The sequence below is a fragment of the Chiloscyllium punctatum genome, chromosome 1 (assembly GCF_047496795.1).
Source record: "Chiloscyllium punctatum isolate Juve2018m chromosome 1, sChiPun1.3, whole genome shotgun sequence".
Taxonomy (NCBI): Eukaryota; Metazoa; Chordata; class Chondrichthyes; order Orectolobiformes; family Hemiscylliidae; genus Chiloscyllium; species Chiloscyllium punctatum.
Window position 1 is genome coordinate 69,326,702 of NC_092739.1, and position 21,581 is coordinate 69,348,282.

The window sequence follows — 21,581 nt, forward strand, 5'->3', positions numbered from 1 at the left end:
AATATCTGCATTTGTTCTGCTGCACATTGTAAACTCAGCGCAGTCAGACGTAAAAGTTACTAGACATAGTTGACAGTGAGAGGGAAGTACTGTGAAGCTATTTTAATCAACTAAAGAAAGCAATTGACTTGCATCCCTTAATGAGAACTAAATAAATGCTCCTGATTTTCAATAGGGATGGTGATCTGATTAACAATAACATGTGATGCTCTGCTGAAAAACCCAATCATCATTGCATTAGTGTGAGTTCTTGGCTAAGGATGGTGAAAATTGAAACTAAATTAGAATAGTTAAATCCTCTGCTTTCCTAACTTTCACCTAGGTTGTTTGAATTAAACTTTTACCAATATTACAAATGTGAACTGATCACTTATCACACTTGTTTAAATCATTTGATTCTTCACCCTGTTGACTCTTATCTGCAGTCTGATTTGTTCAGGCAAGTCACACAGTTGTGTAAAATCAAAATACAGAAAAACTATCAACGGTTCATAATGAAGTCTTGGCACCAGCTTCCTAGAGTAATAACTGTTGACCTTGTCCTGAGAGTAGAAAGAAATGTCGGACAATTGTCTATCTGAATATATAAGCTTCAACTACAATGGCATGGTCAGAATCTGTAGAGGTATTAGTTCTGGAGAAGATACACCATGTCACTCTTAAATATGGAATAATAATTGTCTGTAATCCCAATGTCTGCAATATTTTTAAAGCATTTTCTAGTGACAATTTACCTGATGGATTTTAGGACTTTAAAGGGAGAATGATAAAAAGGCTAATGAAACAAGAAACTCCCGTCAGTGAACTCCGGGAACTCCATGTCTAATGTATGTGTAATGATACTCATCATGCTGGGGAAGGAGAAGTTGGCCAGCGTTCATATTCATCCATATTATTCTGTAACTCCTCCATTTGTGAGGATAAATAGAAGTTCTCTAGAATACTCAATGGTTTAGATCCTATTTGTAGAATGCCTGTTTGACTCAGGGATGGAGGGCAATTGGTATAAATGAAATACTTTAGGACAGTTGAGAAGTTGAATGAAAGAATTATTGATTCATCACCCACAAACTTCGTAAAAGGTGCTAACTCTCCATCCCTCCTTTGAGTGCACTATAACATCAAGCCACTGCCTTCATTGACTATGAGTGCTGCTGACACAAATGAGGCATTTTTGTAAATTCTATCTGGTTTACTTTAGAAGCGCTTTAATTATTAAATGACACTAGTTTGTCTTTCTGCAAAAGTGTCATAGTCTTACAAGTACCACTTAAATAGGAATGAGCGATAAATGCTAGCCTAGCTAGGAACCAGGAACTTCCACCCAATGAAAGTGTTTAAAAAGGCTTCAGAGGACCAGAGCAACCAATCTTACAGCCAAGTTTCCCTAAAGATTTATAGTTGTAAATGTATTTAAATCCAACTGCTCATGGAGTCAGAACATGTTAATTAGTAGATAAGATTAAATACATCACAGTCAATTTGTGAAGCAATCCACTGTCTCCAGCAATTGCAGTGAAAATAGCACTATGCCACTACATTGTGAAGCCAACTAACCATATTATTATCCTAGATGGAGAAGTCAAATAAATGTGACCCATCTGGTCTTGTTCATAATGTTCATGATGAATTGATTGTACATTTGACACAGTAAGCCCAGTATAGGATTGACAGTACATGTCCTAAAACATGAGTTCCCCCTAAATTGAATTTACTTCTCAACCATGAGATCTTAACCACATGTCCTCCTACTCTAGGCTCGATGTAAACATAATTATGTCACAATTTAGTGCATGGAATTACTTTAAGAGGTAGGCTGATTGCTAACAGTCATGCATGTGCTGATCATGTGGGACTTAAACTTTGATACTCAATAACCTTGGTTTGTGGCCTCTTGATGCTATAATAGAGCAATGGGCTATCAAATGTTTGTACTAAGATCTATGCGCATGTTGTGGTTCAATGACATTGGTTATCCTTACTTCCTGTTGTTCCAAATTTCAATTGTGTTTTATAATCAGGGCTAAGTGAGAGGATAAACAAATGCACTAAGATGAAAGGCCGTAGGAATAATTTTATGTAGCATTTCTAATGTTCACTGTAATATGTCCTAAATATGCAATTGCAGAGTTGTGTGAATATTATATTTAAATATTTTCTGGGTACTCAACTTATTTTAGGATGGACTGTACCTGTACTGTAAGTATATCTTAATATATTATGTATTTTAAAATTGGTGGTGGCAGTAATATTGGATGTGATTAGAATTCTCACTAGTTAGTAACCTTTTAATATATTTGGTTGTCTTGCTTGAGTGTACTTGCTCTGAAGTGCTGAATGCAATTACAGGAATAGTAATGAACTTGTAAAATTTCCATTCACTTCATTACAAGCAACAAAGAGATCATTTAATAACTAGTTTAATGACCGTTTCACCAAAAGAGACAAAAGCATGAGTCTCTGCAAGGAAAGCTCAATAACTGATCTGTTCCTTCAAGTTTAACTCATTGATTGGCAATAAAAGGTGACATCAGTGTTTTACTCTATAACAGGAAAGGTACAGAAAGGAGCAAGAAAAACTTCGCCAGGAATGGGAGAAAGCACAAAGAGAGGTTGAGGAAGAGGAACGTAGATACCATGAAGAGGTAAGCAAGGAATCACTGCATTGTTTTGAGTTCTAATGCTCAACGGCAATTTTGAATTCACTTAGCATTCACTAAAATATCAGTCTCTTTATATAATCCACTGACAATGTGATTAACTCCACTGTATACAAATATTATTTGGTATAGCATGAGCAGGAAAGTCCAAGTTTTTATCCTTCCATTGGATTGGATAACAAGAATAGGATACAGAAACAGAAATAGCCAGAGGAACCCAGCAGGTCTGACAGCATCTGCGGAGAGAAAGCAGAGTTTACGTTTCAGGTCCAGTCACCCTTGAGAAGTGATTGTGGCTAGGAAAAGATTTGTCTAAATGTAGAAGACTGGGGTGATAGTGGCGGGGATGGGGGTAAGACGAATCAACAAGAAGTGGCAATAAAGCCCGTGGAGCAAGGAAAGTTGTTGGCAGACAAGGGAATGGCTAATGGTGAGCCCGAGAGAAAGAAAAGCCACCAGTGGGGACCACTAGTGGGTGAAAGCAAATTGGCTGTGGTGAAAGTCTAGTGAGTGGGAATGGGGCAGAGACCCATATGGAAGAAGGTTTTGACCTTGGTATTGAATCCAGAAGGCTGCAGAGTTCCCAAATGGAAAATCAGGTTTTGTTACTCTAGCTTGCTGGGGCACAGCAGTAAGCCCAAGACAGAGATTTTAGCCAGGGAATTACAGTGGTGTGTTGAAGCAGCAGAAGCAGTGGAAGCTTAGGGTCAGTTCTGCAGAGAGAATGTTGGTGTTCTGCAAAGTGGTCACCCAGTCTACATTTTGTCTGCCAGTGTAGAGGAGACCACAGTGTGAGTAGCGAATACAATAGACTACATTGAGTGAAGTGCAGATAAAGTGCTGCTTCACCTGGAAGGTGTATCTGGGGCCTTCGATAGTGAGGAGGGCAGAAGTAAATGGGTAAATGTTGCACCTTCTGTGATTGAATAGGAAGGTGCCATGGAGAGGTGCTGGGAATAAAGAGGAGTGAACCAGGGTGCCCGAAGGGACTGGTTGTTGCTGAAGGCTGACAAGGAAAGGGAGGGCAATATGTGTCTGATTGTATACCGTTGGAGGTGGCAGAAATGACAGTTAATGATTCTTTGGCTGGAACGTAAGGACCAGGGGGACCCTATCGATGGTACGGGAGGGAAGAGAAGGGGTAAGTGCAAAAGTGCAAGAAATGGGTCAGGCACAGCTGAAGATTAGACAGAACTAAGATATTTACTTTTACTGACAATAACAGAGAAAGGGGCAGACAGCTTATCTTGTCTTCATTGTTTACTGAGCATCTCAGTAGGAGTCTGAGCTCATAAAGATGCCATAACATAAACAATTTTTTAAAAAACATATGACCCATTTATGATCATCTCTAAAATGAGGGGTTGATTATGTTTCACTGTAACATACCTCACAGTCAAATAGTCGACTGACACTTATTATTAATCTGATTTGTGAGAAATGGATACTCAACAGATGTACTGGAAAGTAGATTATGTGCGTGAACCTTTCACCAGCACAAATCATTATCATGCAAAGGAAAGAAAAAGACTCCCATTACTTTCAGCAGTCTAAGACTGATATTTTTTAACCCATGCTGTCAATGTGATTATCACTGAGGCCAGCACTTTATATTTTTGCACCTCCTTAATTGCACTTCAACAAATGTTGGTGAGCTGGCTACAACTAAGAGGCTTGTTAGGCCATTTCACAGGGCAGGTAAGAATCAACCACATTGCTGTTGGTCTGGCCTCACATGTAGGCCAGACCACCAATGTTTTTAGCAAATTTCCTCCCCTGAAAGGTTTTTACAACAATACAGTAATTTCATGATCATTATCAATTTATTCCAAATGTATTAATGTATTGAGTAAAATTTCCACAGCTACCTGGGTGGGATGTGAAGTCATGTCTGTAGTCTATTCATCAGTATCTCAGGATTACTAGTCTAGTAACATTATCATCTACTTTTGTCCCTGGAGTTAAAAATAAAGAGCTGTTTGTGCACTAATAATACCCCAGATTTTGAAGTCAGCAATGAAGCAATGGCAGGTTTCTCTTTTTCCTGACAAAAGCAAAATCTGACATCAGTGATGCCAGTATACATGGAAAACAGCCAATCACATTAGGCCACTCTCACCGAAAGCAGACCAGGAAGTTAAAAGCTTTTGATTCTTTACTTTCAATTTAAATGTTCAGATTATGATTTTTTAAAATTCATTCACAGGGAGTAGATGTCACTGGTCTAGATTTAAATAGAAACTAAGTTAGCAATAGAAATAAACTTCAACAAAATATTATTTTAATAAATGTTGTAAAAATAGTTTTATCATAATGGAGAAATTTGACATCCTACAAATTTAACATTAGTTTTTCATGGTCATGAGGATGTTTAGAAGTCATTAGACAGTTGAGGCATCATTAAAACCCCAGTTACATTTTATTCAACAAGGTGTAACTCTTTCAAACAATTTCTATTGTGATCCACAACATAAGAGTGAGAGTTTTTGTCAGTGCATTGATTTTCCATTGGGTGAAGTCTGAGGGGATCTCTGGAAAAGTATAGAGGTATTATTTGTTTCCACAGTATTCTGCAATTCTGCATCTTCCAGAATTGCTGTTTGTTTTGGTGGAACCGTGGCAGGAAGCATGGGTAATTTTATCATTGTTATCATCATCATCACTGGACAAATATTTTGTCCAGGGTAAATAATGTTATCCTTTTATTAAATGTGATAGTGACATCTACTGATGAACACAAACACTGCAATATCTGGTTCTCCAACTAATTGCACCATGGTCAACAGAGAAATTTTAATTCAATGAAAATCTGGAAAAAGGAGTGAGCCCAATAGTGACCGTATAATCACAGTCATTTGCGATAAAAAACCATCCGGTTCACCCTGTCATATTTAGCTGATCCGGCTTACATGTGACTTCAGACCCTTTACTGCCTTCTGGGTAATTAGTGATGGGCAATAAGTGTTGGTCAAGCTGGTGATACCTATATCCCATGAACAAAAAGAATTGCAAAGAAGCTTCAGAGCACTTGTCTGAACTTGTACACAACCGTGACTCATATCTTTCCAACTGTGTATTTTCTAGGAACGTAAAATTATTCAGGAAACAGTGACCCCGCTGACTCCACGATCACCAGCATTGTCGGCCCATCATCCCAATGAGTGGATCTGTCCATCAAAACATGAGGAAAACTCTCATTCTGACCACATTGAGGGTTCCTCCATGGATCCGGAGAACACGAATGTCAAATCGCAGAAAAATGCAGTAAGTTTTGTTTGCTTAGAATGTGTTTGAAACATTTTAATTCTGTAAATACAATAATGACTATTATAGTATTACTGTTATCAGAAACAGTAGACTCTTCATTTGGTTCTAGCCCTGTGCATGATGTTTGCTTAATTATACCTTATTCATCAACATTTGATAAAATAATATTGTCTTAATCTAAAAGACAAATTGTTATGACTTTAATAAATTTCTAGGAAAGACAACTAGGAAGACTACATCATCTTAATGTGTACATGTAGCAGCAAGAGGAAATGTCCTCTAAGACACATAAATAAAAAGGAAAGTAGTTGTGACAAGCTGGTGTCTTCATAGTGGATTCCAGATTATAGCTCTGCATTTATCATTTCTTAATTAATGATAATAAAAATTAAAATATAAATAAATAAGTGATTCAGGCAATTGGCAGCAGAATAATCACAAACCATTTGTTTTTCCAATAATTCAGCTAGTCATAATTTTTTTTTAATGGTGCCAGGTTTAGTAAAGTTACTTATGCAATTTACCGTGCGGGATTTGAAATCACAATTGCTGGATTTGTTTTTCCATTCATTATTGGGATGTGGGTGCCGCTGACTGGTCAGCATTTCTTGCTCATCCCTTGTTGCTTCTGAGAAGTTGGTAGAGAGTTGTCTTCTTGAACTGCTGCAGTCCCTATGCTTAAGTGGATCCACAGTGCCATTTGGGAGAGAATTTTAGGAGTTTGATCCAGCGACAGTGAAGAATTGGTGATATATTTCTAATTCAAGGTGGTGAGTGGCTTGGTGGAGAATTTGCAGCTTGTGGTGTTCCAATATATCTGCTGCCCTTGTCCTTCCAGATGGAAGTGATTGTGGGTTTGGAAAGTACAATTTCAGGAGCTTTGCTGAATTTCTGCAGTGCATCTTGTGCATCATGCACACTGCTGCAAGAGTGTCAGAAGGAGTGAATATTTGTGAATGTGGTATGCAAGCAGGCTGTTTTGTCCTGGATGGTGTTAAGTTTCTTGTGTTGTTGGAACTGCATCATCCAGACAAGTGGAGGGTATTCTATCACACTCCTGACTTGTGCCTTGTATCTGGTGGACAGACTTTAGGGAAGTCAGGAGAAGAGTTATTAAATAGAACGAATGTTACCTTTTTGTTATCATTTAAACAATTGTATGGTATAATATCAACTGTTATCCTGTTTAGAATATTCCTCAGTCTGGAATTTAATCACTGCAGGATTCAGAGTTTCTGATCTGCTTTTATAGCTAGTTTAGTTCAATTTCTGGTCAATATAAAACTCCAGGATATTGATAGTAGGGGATTCAGTCATGGTGACGCTATTCAGTATCAAAAGATGATGATTAGATTCTCTCCTGTTGAAGATTTTGATTGCCTGGCATCTTATGAATGTTAAGCAAAAGTGAGAACTGCAGATGCTGGAGATCAGAATCTAGATTAGAGTGGTGCTGGAAAAGCACAGCAAACCAGGGAGCATCCAAAGAGCAGGAAAATCAATATTATGAATGTTACTTTCTACTTGTCAGTCATCATCTGGACATTGTCTATATTTTTGCAACATTTGGACATGGGCTATTTCAGTGTCTGAGGAGTTGTGAATGGTGCTGAACATTTTGCAATAATTGGCAAATATCCCCATTTCTGACTTTATGATGCAGGGAAGGATGAAGCAGTTGAAGATGGTTGGGCCTAGGACACTATCCAGAGGAACTCCTGCAGAGACACCCTGGAGCTGACCTTGAACACTCACAACCATCTTCCTTTTTGCCAGGTCTAACCAGCAGAGAGTTTTCCTCCTATTTCCATTCAGATTACAACAGGATCTTGATTAGATGGGCTGAGGAGTGGCAGATGGAGTTTAATTTTGACAAACGTGAGGTGCTGCATTTTGGAAAAAGCAAATCAGAGCAAGACTTATACACTTAATGGTAAGGTCGTGGTGAGTGTTCCTGAACAAAGAGACCTTGGAGTGCAGGTTCGTAGTTCATTGAAAGAGGACTTGCAGGCAGATAGGATAGTGAAGAAGGCGTTTGATATGCTTTCCTTTATTGGTCAGAGTATTGAGTACAGGATTTGGGAGGTTGAGTTGCAACTGTACAGGTAATCACTAATTACCCAGAAGGCAGTAAAGGTTCTGAAGTCACATGTAAGCCGGATCAGCTAAATATGACAGGGTGAACCGGATGGATTTTTATCACAAATGACTGTGATTATACGGTCACTATTGGGCTCACTCCTTTTTCCAGATTTTCAAAACAGCCTGCTTGCATATCACATTCACAAATATTCACTCCTTCCGACACTCCAGCAGCAGTGTGCATGATGCTCAAGATGCACTGCAGAAATTCAGCAAAGCTCCTGAAATTGTACTTTCCAATTTGGAATATTGAGTGCAATTCTGGTCTCCTTCCTATCGGAAAGATGTTGTGAAACTTGAAAGGGTTCAGAAAAGATTTACAAGGATGTTGCCAGGGTCGGAGCATTTAAGATATAGGCAGAGGCTGAATAGGCTGGAGCTGTTTTCCCTGGAGCGTTGGAGGCTGAGGGGTGACCTTATAGAGATTTATAAAATCATGGATAGGATTAATAGACAAGATCTTTTCCCTGGGTTTGGGGAGTCCAGAACTAGAGGACATAGGTTTAGGGTGAGAGGGGAAAGATATAAAAGGGACCTCAGGGCAACCTTTTCACACAGAGGGTGGTACATGTATGGAATGAGCTGCCTGAGGAAGTGGTGGAATCTGGTACAATTACTGCATTTAAAAGGCATCTGAATGGGTATATGAATAGCAAGGGTTTAGCGGGATATGGGCCAGCATGGACAAGTTGGACCAAAGGGTCTGTTTCCATATTGTACATCTCGATGACTGTATGTCCCCAGGTGCTAGAGTTCCTTGAGGCTGGTCTCAGTCAAATGTGGGCTTATTGGGGTAGCCCATGGCCAGAGGTGGCATAAGGTGAATTTTTAGTTGGCATGAATATGGCAGAGAAGATCTTTAGCTGCAGTACCATAATTAGCTTGCCTGGTTCAGCATTAGTGTGAGATCATAAATTAGAACAATGGTTGCTTTATGAAGAAGATTAACCCAAGGTAACAGGGTCTCGGCAGAACAAAGAATCTTACACATTAATAAACACAAAGTTCTGTACAAACCACAGCTGCAGACGTCTGTAAGAAACAGTCTGAAAGGAGATGTCTGGGAACAGACACCCAAAGTTTGTAATCTAGTAAGAATTAAAAGAAGTGTATGATCCCATAGAGACAAATGATAAGTTAAAAGAAGAACGAGATTATGTCTTGTAAAATCCTAGGAGTTCAGACAAGTTCATTGAAATCTAAAATGATTGTGTTTCTGTTTTACTAATGGAACCGATTTCCTCTTATTAAGTAAAAAAGGTAGTGTCGAAAGATTTAGAGTAAGACAGCCTGTGACTAGAATGAGTTATAGTTGCTACTGCAAGATGAAGGAGCAATGTTTACCTGATCTTCCGTGATCAGGTAGGACAGAAGCTGCTCCCAACTCATTGGCTGAAGAATTCTAATGTTAGGGGTAATCATAAATTCTATATATAACTAACCTTACATATGAACTGATGTTATGAATTTTATAGCAATTAGTAAGAATTAACATCTTTTTGAATCTTCTGTGATTAGAATAGTAGGAAATATAAGACAAGTAACAGAATTTGATAAGGATAGCAATGAATATAATGAATAACAGAATTTTAACAGTCCTTAGAAATAAGCAAGTCTGGCAAATGTCTAAGAAAGAGTATAACAATTAACAATGGAATGTAAATGAATGGATTACATTGTAAGATCCCAAGGCCTGTTGATAACAGTCTGGTAAACATCAGAAGATCATGGAAAACCTAGAACTGTGCATAGATGTCATTGATTGTGTGTTTTACAGGCTTGGATGTATAGATTGTGGGAGTGGGAATGGGGGGGAGCATGGTTAACAATGACATTAATGTTGAATGCAATTATAATGCAAACTGTTTGAAAATGCTGTACTTGACTGGGAGGGCCAGAGTGTTCAGGAACTTCTCCAGACTCCTCTCTGACATCTTTTCCCCAACAGGCTTTGACGTCAAGGGCTGTCAGTATTACCTCACTTCTGGATTTCAGCTCTTTGGTCCCTGTATGAACCAAGGTTGTAATGAGGTCAGGAATTGAGTCACCCTCCCAGAACCCAAACTCAGTATCAGTGAGCAGGTTGTTGCTAAGCTTTGTCAATGATACCTACCATCATTTTACTGATGATTAAAAGTAGACTGATGGGGTGGTAATTGTCCAGGTTGGATTTGTCATGCTTTTTCAACCTGGACAGTTTTCCCCTTTGTTGGACAGATGCCAATGTTGTCTCTGTACTGGAACAACTTGGCTAGGGGAGCAGCAAGGTCTGGAAAACAAGTTTTCAGAACTGTTGCTGGGATGTTGTCAGGGCCCATAGCCTTTGTGTATCCAGTGTTTCAACTGTTTCTTGATATTATGTAGAGTGATGTTGGGAACCTCTAGAGGAGGTTCCCAACATCCAATTGACGTTTCTGGCTAAAGATTGATGTGAATGCTTTAGTCTTGTCTTTTGCAATAATGTGCTGGCTCCATTTATGAGCCTTCTTATCCAGTGAGTTGATCTACAATCCACCACCACTCACAATTAGATGTGGCAGGATTGCAGAGTTTAAATGTGATCTGTTAGTTGTGGAATCACTTAGCTCTGTCTATCATCTGCTATTTGTGCTATTAGACATGCAAACAGTCCCAATTTAAGCTTCATCAGGTCATTTTTAGATATGCTTGCCCTTCTGCACTTTTCAATGTACCAGGATTGGCCCCTAGGTTTGACGGTAATGGTAGAGTGGGTGATACAGTGGGCTGTGAAGTTGCAGATTGCACTGGAGTATGATTCTGCCGCTCCTGATGTCCTCTGTCCTAAGGGATGCCCAGTCATGAGTTAGTAGATCTGTTCAGTGACTGTCTCCTTTAGCACAACATGATGGAGGGTATACTGAATGTGAAGGCAGATTACTAATCCAGTAACTATAGGTTAACATAACTAGGTAGTATCAGTGAACAAATACTGAACATATTTGGAGAACATCTCTCTATCCAGTAGTTCAGGAAAAGCATTAATCTATTTAGGTTAGTAGGTGACTAAATTGTGGATTCCTTTGTTGGACTGTTGAAGAAATACTGAGCTAGCAACAGATGGAGCCATTCCCTAGCAGCAGGAGCGTAGGAATCTGGAATTTAAATTCAGAACATTTCCATGTGAAAAATATAATCTGTGCCATATGTTCATCAGATTATGCTGCATTCGCTCAGTCAGTAGTTCAGTTGACGAGTCAAGAGATGCCATGATTTTGAATTTGAGTCCTAATTTTTGGGTGACGAATAAAATTTGATCTCTCCTGGTTTTCTTGTTTTCTAGGACAAGGTTTTATTAAGTTAAGTGAAGTTAAGGCACTCAGTTCAAGAGCCATTAGGGATTGACAGGAAATGGTGACCATGCTAACAAATCCATATCCCATGAAATAACATATTTTTAAAAGTAAATAAGTCAACCTTTTTTCTTTTAAAAATGTATCTATTGCTTATTTTGACTATTGCATTTTATTACATGAACCAGAAGGGCATATGACAAACTCTTCCATCATATTGGCAGTGGGGAATATTCCATTGTTTTGATGGAGATGAATTTCCTCATGGTTTATCTTGCTCCACTATTCTCACTTTTGCAGAAACCCTTCCTACATGCTTCAACAGAATTTCCACCAAAGTTACAGCAATTTTGCAAAATCTCAATCACAATGCATCCATTGCATTAGCATTTTAATGTAGATGCAGCATTTCTTATTTACATATAAATAGCTAATTAATCCTCTACTCTAAGAATCTGAGCGACTGAGCATGTACAAAAGGAGCTACGCCATAGTGTAGCAGATCACATGAATCTGGAGTCTGAGTCTGTAAGGGCTTCAGTGACACATCCTCTCTTGCTATGGCTTATAAATAGTTAATGTTTAATAAAGCCTGGTAATGCTCACTTCCAAGAGTTTTGGCCTCACGTTTCTACATTGTGGCTGTAGACCCATAAGGCCAGAGGCAAGTGAGAACTCAAAATGAAGCTTAGTCAGTGTAGTATTACAGGTAAACCATGATATCAGCCTAGCAATCCAAACACAAAAGTGAGGGATTTACCTGAAGAAAAACTCACTGGTGACTGGAAATACTTCGTAATGGACCTGGACACTAAACCATTAAGAGGGAAGTTCCTGCACAATATTTAAGATAGCCCACCTTAGAGAACACAGCAAGCAACAAGAAAAATCAATTAGTGGGAGTGAATAAAGCATTACAGTAAATTGAAGTTACAGAGATATGGAATCTATCACTTAGAAAATTCACTAACAGGAAACCCATGAATAAAAAGTCACTGTTGATGGCATTAAGGAAACCACCAGTGGAACCTCAATCCAAACTAGTTACAGAGAGAGTCACAAATGCCAAGGGGACTATGTCACAGCTTCATCAGCAACACAGACAGACCACAGGAGGTATCTCAGCAGGGGAGGACACAGAGGAGTCAGATGAGCTCTTACTAACAGTATGTGGCAGACTCAATGCAAGATTTCAGTTCCCCTGATTGTGCAGGCCCAGAGATGAATTCTGTTATGCAGAAATCACCAGAAAATCACAAAACAACTAATTTTAATTCTGATATAGATTTGGATGTATCAATTATTTTGGAGGCTACAGCATGGTTCAGGGACAAAAAATTCTCCGATCATACCCCATTCATCTTTAGGGCATGGGAAACATTAAGATCAGAGGAAAAAGGCAGATGCATCCTACCCTTTGCTACAATGGAAGAGATAACAGCAATCTTGTATATCATTTCTAACCATTACACTTCTTTAGCAAGTGGAGTTGCATCTGTAGCTTTAAATATTTTTCAATTATCAGACACCAGGCACATTGAAGCCAGTGTTCCAGGAATCACTCTGCCGCACTCTAGCGCTATGACTGCATACAGGTAATGTAGACCATCCACTTCTCTCAAAAGAGAAGTTATAAACGGTGGGGAAAAAAAGGGGCAAACAAGGAGATGACCAGTCACCAAAAGGCATAGCAGAACTGAGGTTGATCTTTGAGGGTATAGTCCAGGAAGAATCCCACCATTCTGTTTGTTCAATTAGGGGAGGCTGGGACTTTAGACTTTCTTGTACTCTTGGATTTGGTGCCATTATTTCTAAAGGATAATCACCCTTTTCTTGAAGAAGTTAAAGTTGTCCACTTGTATCACAGAACTTGACAAGAAGATGCTTCATCAGTAATGCAATCACAGCTAGTCTTTGAGTTGAGGAAAGATTGCCTGTTGACAGCCCTTTGATTAATTGAGCGTCATTTTCTACAAATCTGTAAGTTTGGGGCAACCAGAGATCACAACAGCAGGCAAACTGAAAACTTGTCTCCCTTCCCTCCTCTCTCAGTGTGGGTGAAGAAACAGGAAGATCCAAAATAGATTTTAAAAACTGGAACAAGACAAGACGTAGGTCAATAGATCAACAAGCAATTTGAAGAACAATCATTACTTTACAGATGTCACATCAACATTGCTGAAATCAACAGGGAACTGTGAAAGACAATTTGATCTACCATTGTGAACTGAAAATTTGATCTTTGTTTTTTTCATAGATAATAAATGTGTGAAACCATCTGTGTTTGTCTGTCTTAATTGAGAATGAGAGTGTGTGCATTTATTATAAAGGGGTAAAGTTTAAATTGTATGGTGCTGTTTGTTAAAACTACATGTGTTGCAATAAAAGAAGCTATTTTCTGTTAATGACAAAACCTGGAAGTGACTTCTGCAGGCATTAAGTAGATTTGCCAGGAAGCAGTGAGCAAGAGGACGGTCAGGAGAGGGAAGCAGTGCATGTAAAGAAAGTTTGGAAAAAGGCAGCAACAAATGAGAGGATGGTCAGGAGAAAGAAGCAGCAAGCTAGGGGCAGGTTAGGAAAGGGAAGAAGTACATGCGAGTAAGAGTCAGGAGAGGGATGTGGCATGTGTGTGGGAAGGAGTGTCAGGAAGGGGAAAGAATGAACAAATGGGAAGCTTGGTGTGTGGAAGAGACTGTTGGGGATTGAGACTGTCTGCTCTAAAATCACATTGATTGAATAGCACAGGCTTCAATGACCCTGACATAAAACAACACTGAAGTGAAAGTCCTGAAGTGTGTTGTTGTAGCTAAGAACATGTACGGATTTCAACCTTTGAAAAGAAATTACTATAAATAACTTTGCACGTTCTCCCCGTGTCTGCGTAGGTTTCCTCCGGGTGCTCCGGTTTCCTCCCACAGTCCAAAGATGTGCAGGTCAGGTGAATTGGCCATGCTAAATTGCCCGTAGTGTTAGGTAAGGGGTAGATGTAGGGGTATGAGTGGGTTACGCTTCGGTGGGGCAGTGTGGACTTGTTGGGCCGAAGGGCCTGTTTCCACACTGTAAATAATCTAATCTAAAAAAAAAGTTGACCTTTATTGTTTACCTGAATATTTGATCTTAAAGCTCAACTTTTGCACAAGTATATATGGTAAATGTCTAGCTATAACACTGCATGCTAGATGTTTTATTTATGGCATAAGTTTCAAAACAGCAAAAAGCTGTCAACAGCAAGAAAGAAATCACAATTTCCTTTGTGCATTTGTATACATGTAGACAGTTCATATTTTCTTGTGGATGTCAATTCTATGGCTGGTGAGCAGAGGATTGAGCACTTACAGACCATCTTATTCATTAAAATTCTGATACAGACACAAGGTTAACTCTCATAGGTGAACAAGGGTTAACTCTCATAGGTTGACTTATTTGTTCTCTCCACTGGATCTGACTGGCTTGCCACATATTTGCTACTTTCACTGTTGTTTGATTCAAACTTTAGCATCTTCAGATTTTGGTTCAAATTTTAAAGAGTGCATTGTTGCCAAATGGACAATATTAAAGCAATGCTGATACCTGGCGTGAACCTTGGTTTGACTTTAGTTATCAAAAGATAACTGTTGCAATAAATGCAGAAAATGCTGGGAATGCTCAACAGACATGGCACCATATATCGACGAGAAATGAATGCTTCAGGTCATTGATCTTTCCTTAAAAATGGAAAGGTTTTGAGATGAAGTAGATTTAAAGCCAGCACAGGGACATTAGTTGGAGCCTCCATATTCAACAAATTCATCCTCCAACAGTTCTGCCACTTCCAGGGTAGTACCACCACCAAACACAACTTCACTTCCCCATCCCATTCAACAAGGACTGTTTGCTCTGTGACACTTAGGCCATTTCACTATCTTCCATCCCTTTCCCAATGCACCTTCCCATCCACATGTGGGAGATGACACACCAGCCCACGGCTTCTTTTCCTTCTTATTACCTGAGGTACCAAATGTTACGTGAATGGTAGAGGTGCTGGGTTTGCTTAGCATTTCCACTTTTTATTTTAGAGTTTTAGATTTTAGAAGCAGTATTTTGCTTTCGTAGTAGACCAATGTTTCCTATTTTAATCCAAAAACCCAAATGTACCTTTACTTCTTGGAAAAGGCGGAAGCAGAGTGTTGGCAGGCAGAAGATAAAGGACAAATGGAAGCAGAAGAGGAGCAACGATGGCAGAAGGAACAGCAACATAAATTGATGTGGAAACCAGCAGAGTCACAGAACTTTAAAAAAGATGAGACTGAACAACAGGAAAACTGGGATGAAACTGGGAAGAACAAAGTGGAGACGTGGCACTGGCAGGAGAGCAAACAACTAGAACCTGAACAGCAAAAGTATGTATCAGTTTAAAAAAAAGTTTGCAAATGTTTTTCTCGTTCTCTTGATCAATACTATACTTGTATCACTGCTTGTTTTTTTCATTTTTGCTATCATAGTTGTATCGCAGACATATTATCATTTTGATTGCTTATAATAAATCACTATCTGATTAGGCAATGAGAGTACCAATTATATATATCTAAGTTTGTCCACTTTGACATACCAATGATCTGGAGCTTTTTATATCTGTCAAAAATCAAATCAGAAAAGGAGTAATCTATTAATAACAAAGGCAAATAACATCTGTTTCTCGTATGGGTTCATTTGATGCGAGTAAGGGTTCAGGTCAGTGAGCCCAATGTAAGACACACTTCATTTTCTGATCATTACAATTTCTCATTGCTTTACTATGTAATAATTTGAAAATTAAGTGCATTTGAAATTGAGATTATTGCTTTTTGTGCAGAATCCCAAGTCTGTGCTTCCATTGAGCCGGACCCAGCAGCAGGTGTGAAGTCTCTGAAAATGTACTGACTAAAATATCAAGAAAGCTGCAAAACAGGGGTCTTGGCATATGCACTTTACTCTGCAAAACCATACTCTTATTAAGCAAGACTGCATGAGTGCATTTCTTTAAGAGTTCTTCAATGTTGAACTTTAAAGACAAGGAATGTTCCCAACACATCATTTAGTTCAAACAAATAAGGTTCCATTAAAATCATACACAGGACGTTACATTAAGTAATCAATAAAAATGCTCCCTGTTTTCAAGCCAAAAATTCTTTCCTATATGAAATGAGCTTAAACTGATTCAACTAATTCATAGTGGGCATGGACCCATCACATAAGATTGTCCCTAATTCAGCACTGATAGAGAATCTCACTTCGAGAGAGACCTTGGGATGGCTACACTAGCAAATACAAAGTATCAATCTGGGAAAGGGTATTCTTCTGAGATTGCAACTGACATTGCTGAGCCAAAGGAAGGAAAATCTGATGAGGGCTTCATGCCCAAAGTATTCCAACTTTCAATTTCCTTCCCTTAACAAGCACCTTTATTTTAATATGAAGTTCAAAACCTTCAGCACAATCACAGCGTGACTATTGGTTCATGTTCACTGGATATTATTTCACAAGAGTGTGTGGGTCCTCCTCATAAGGTTCAAACTCAGATAAGTCTGTTTAGATTTTAAGCAGTGGAAGATTACTGTTAAGGTCTGGTGCCTAACTCTGAAAATTATCTATGTAACACACTTAAAAGCACCACGTGTAAATAGTTTGACCTCCCGTTAGGTAATTAATCAATCATTCGTTAGTATTTGTGCATGCGGTGTATCGAAGTATTTACGAAGTTTTAGAATTTTGCCCCTAAGGATGAGAAAGTTTAATTTCCACTGTTTAGCATGTTAACATTCTTTCAAAATAGTTCTATGCCCCCAGACAGAAATAAAGCTGAAAGGAAATGAGATTATTCAACCTTGTTTGAGAGCACTGCTGCACCCTGGAGTTGCAGGAATGCACAGCTTTCTTTAAAATAGTTGACCTTGAACTTACAAAACAATTTCCAGTAACATTTTGAGTTCTGTGCCAACAGGTTGAATGTCCAATCTGAAGTACACATTTTCCAAATGGACAAGGAGACTGTTAGTGAAAGACAGCCCCAAGCAATCTGGCAAATACCTTTTGCAGATCACCAGAAATTACCAGCTCAAGGTTAGACATCATCTACGTATCTTCTGGATCTATGTCTTTATTAAAATTTCTTCTTGAAGGGTTGCTTAATGGAGACAAGAAGTCAAATCTTTTCATCTTTTATTCATCAGGAATAGAATGCAATAAACAGACTTGAAAGAAGGGACACCAATTTATATAATATGAGAAGAGGGTGCTGATAGGTTGGAGTCAACTAGACGAAAGTGAGGACTGCAGATGCTGGAGATTAAGGTTGAGAGTGTTTAATTGGTTTCCAGGGATTGTCAGAACTGAACACAACAAATAAGTCTTTTTAAGATAGAAAATGTGGATTATTTTGGTAATTCTCAAACCATTACTATCCAGTTTTTCTCATTATGTCTTCCTGGTTCTTAGGGCTAATGAGCTTGGCACTGGACTGTTTTTTTTTCCTAGTCCAGTCAAGAAAGCACTCATTGACTAAAGTTATTAGCTTTGTACTGCCCTGGCATTCTTCAATAACCAGTTCAGAATTCTTTGAAAGTTTCCTGTATAAATGAGTGATGTTTTGACTGGGTGATTGTATACACAGTAGTGGAGTAATGTAGTCTTCTAGCACCAATGGAAGGAATGGTGATAGCTACTCAATGAAAATGTGGAAATAGTGACAACAGCAGGTCCTGCAGGGATTAGCCAACATATTATTCACAAGGCCTCTTAGCAAGCCTAGGTTCACAATATATGGTTACTGACATGTTGCAGGCTGCAGACATAAAAATGACACAGATCAGTAACCACTATCTTGGTGAAGCTTCAATAGATCAAAGAGCAGCGATGTGTATTTAAGGAAGGGTATTAATAGGGCATTTGTGGTCCAAAATGACAGGTCAGGTACCAAGTCATTTGTTTGGTGCAGTATGATGTTAAAATGTGGCTATTGTCCATACCATCCCTCTACCAAACATGATGATCAGCACGGAAGAGGACATTGGCATGACTGGATCCTTGATATCTTCATGTTTTCCAACTCCCATAGTGCCTACACCAGACGTTTCATTTAATTGAGATGAAATCATTTTGTAGGTTCAAGCATGTATCATTATTTTCTGATGCACATTCATTCATGGGACTCCCATTTATTTAAAACAGATACTTCTTTGTTCATTTCAGCTGCAGGATCTCCACTATTTGCTAGCAAATCATGGAATACAGAGGACCCTCCTTCGTTCCTTGAAATTCCAAGGAAACAACAACAAGGAGATGTAGTGAAGACTGGGTCTCTGGACAGAAGCTGGGCTCTTCAGTCTAATACAATGGACAGAAAAAACTGGTTGGTGGTCAGATTGTTCTTTTAGGTTTATCCTAACTGCATTTTGCATTTGATTTTATGACCTTTGTATTAGACTGGCAGTAAATTTTTATGATTAAAGAGGTGGGAAACCATGAATTTCCATTATGCATTGCACAATACTATGCCTCTTGATGATGCCAGACAAGTTGGCTGATGGGAGTAGAAGCTACAGTTGTGACAGAATTAATGCGACTATATCTTCAGCTGTTGTGGTCCCAAACTCTAGAATTCCATCCCTTCATCATTTTATTTTGTGTCTGTCTATCTTTTAAAGAGGCCTTGTCAAAACATTCCTCTTTGATCTCACTTTTGATCATTATCAAATCCTTCAGACACTATTTCTTGGCATTAATTATCTTCACCACACTTCAGCGCATTTACTTTGTTCAAGGTGCAACCTAACTACAAATTACTGTGGGCCGCTGCAATGTAAATTGAGACATATTTGTTTCGATATTGTAGTCAGTGGTGAAGCTGTATAACTTGTCGCTGACCTTGACAGACGTTGTCTGCACAACCTCTATGCAGCAGGTTTTCTTTTGTTTGACATCAGTTTGAACCTGGCAACAAGTCAAGGAGATTTCCTGGAATTCAGCAACAGTGAAGTCATCAAATGTTGTAAGCAGCCTATAAGTTAAAGTGTTTTTCACAAAGAGGAAACCATAGAGTCATTGATTCATTCAACACGGAGACAGAACTTTTGATCCAACTCGTCCACGCTGACCAAGTTTCCCAAACTGAACTAGTCCCACTTGCCTGTGTTTGGTCCATATGCCTTCTAAACCTTTCCTATTTATGTGTCTATCTAAACGCCTGTTTAAAATGTTGTAGCTGTATCTGTATCTAGCAATTTCTCTGGTAATTCATTCCACATATGAACCATCCTCTGTGTGAAAACATTGCTCCTCATGTCCCTTTTAAGTCTTTCTCCTCTCACCTTTAAAAATATGCCCCCTAGTTTTGAACTTCTCCATCTTAGGGGAAAAAAACTTTTACTATTCACCATATCTATGCTCCTCATGATTTTATAAACCTCTATAAGGTCACCCCTCAACCTGCTATGCTAAAGTGAAAAAAATCCCAGCCAATCAGCCTATCCTTATAACGCAAACCCTCCAATCCTGGTAACATTTTGATAAATCTTTTCTGAACCTTCTCCCATTTAATAATATCCTTTCCATAACAGGGTGACCAGAACTGTCCACAGTACTCCAAAAGTGGCCTCACCAAGTCCCTCAATATGATATCTCAACTCTTATACTCAAAGGTCAGAGCAATGATGGCAAGTGTGCTAAACAGCTTCATAATCATCTTGTCTATCTGTGGTACAACTTTCAAAAATGGCAGGCTTAAATTGCACCAGTACCCTTCACTTCAGATTGATTGGGGCACCTGCATGGAATTAAGGTAGAAGCTAAAATATAAATTTTAAAAATATTATTTTATTGGAACCTCCAAGCAGGTGGCAGTTGTAAGAGAGGGCAATGAGCAGGGCAGCTGGGGCATTTGAAAGGATGTTCTTGGCAGGAAAGGGATCCTTGGAGGAAGGAACCATCATGAGAAGGAGGATTAAAGTCTCAAAGAGTTTCCTCAATCAGACACAATCACATATTTACTTCTATGCAAATATGATCTTTTCCATGTTTGACCTTAATTTTCCTTAATCTTTGTAATGACCTGATGATGCCAACGGACTAGAGTCCCAGCTTCATGATCTTTGGGTTGACCTTGTGTTCAAATCTCATGTTACATTGTTTCTATAATATGGTTTTTAATTAAATCATTAAAAATTGCATTCCATAAACATAATGTTTGTTTTCTAGAAATGTTTGAGCAGCATTTTTGAACTAAAACTTTTCACTGTACTCCTGTGTTTCTGTACTTGAGTACACATGACAATAAATGATATTCTATTCTATCCTTATAGAGTCATAGAGATGTACAGCACGGAAACAGACGCCTCAGACCAACTCAACCATACCGACCAGATATTCTAACCTAATCTAGTCCCATTTGACAGTAGTTGGCCCATATCCCTCTAAACTCTTCCTGTTCATATACCCATCCAGATGCCTTTTCAATGTTGCAATTGTACCAGATTCCACCACTTCCTCTGATAGCTCATTCCATACATGCACCACCCTCAGTGTGAAAACTATGCCCCTTACGTCCCTTTTAAATTTTTCCCCTCTCACATTAAACCTATGCCCGCTACGTCTGGACTCCCCAAATCCCAGGGAAAAGACCTTGTTTATTTATCCTATCCATTCCCCTCATGATTTTATAAACCTCTATAAGGTCACCCTTAAACCACCAAAGCTCCAGGAAAAACAGCCCTAGCCTATTCAGTCTCTCCCATTAGTACAAATCCTCCAACCCTGGAAACATCCTTGTAAATCTTTTCTGAACCCTTTCAAGTTTCACAACACGTTTCTGATAGGAAGGAGACCAGAATTGCATGCAATATTCCAATAATGGCCTAACCAATATCCTCTACAGCTGCAACATGACCTCCTAACTCATGTACTCAATACTCTGACCAATAAAGGAAAGCATATCAAACATCACCTTCACTATCCTATCAGCCTGCAACTCCATTTTCAAGGAACTATGAACCTGCACTCCGAGGTCACTTTGTTCAGCAACACTCCCCAGGACCCTACCATTAATTGTATATTTCCTGCTAAGATTTGCCTTTCCAAAATGCAGCTCCTCATATTTATCTAAATTAAACTCCAAGCCCCCTCCTCAGCCCATTGGCCCACCTGATCAAGATACCATTGTACACTGAGGTAACCTTCTTTGCTATTGGTA

At 38.9% G+C, this 21,581-nt stretch overlaps 1 protein-coding gene across 15 annotated transcripts in view; it reads left to right on the forward strand.

Moving 5' to 3' along the window:
* Positions 1 to 21,581, forward strand: part of LOC140476045 (LIM and calponin homology domains-containing protein 1-like) — a 363,907-nt gene that overhangs the window by 322,990 nt on the left and 19,336 nt on the right. For all 15 annotated transcript variants that reach the window (XM_072568059.1, XM_072568013.1, XM_072567993.1 and 12 more), the window contains 5 exons: positions 2,553 to 2,645; positions 5,745 to 5,924; positions 15,533 to 15,759; positions 17,340 to 17,458; positions 18,587 to 18,746. In XM_072568059.1, the coding sequence (XP_072424160.1) occupies positions 2,553 to 2,645; positions 5,745 to 5,924; positions 15,533 to 15,759; positions 17,340 to 17,458; positions 18,587 to 18,746 (779 nt within the window). The remainder of the gene's footprint in view (positions 1 to 2,552; positions 2,646 to 5,744; positions 5,925 to 15,532; positions 15,760 to 17,339; positions 17,459 to 18,586; positions 18,747 to 21,581) is intronic.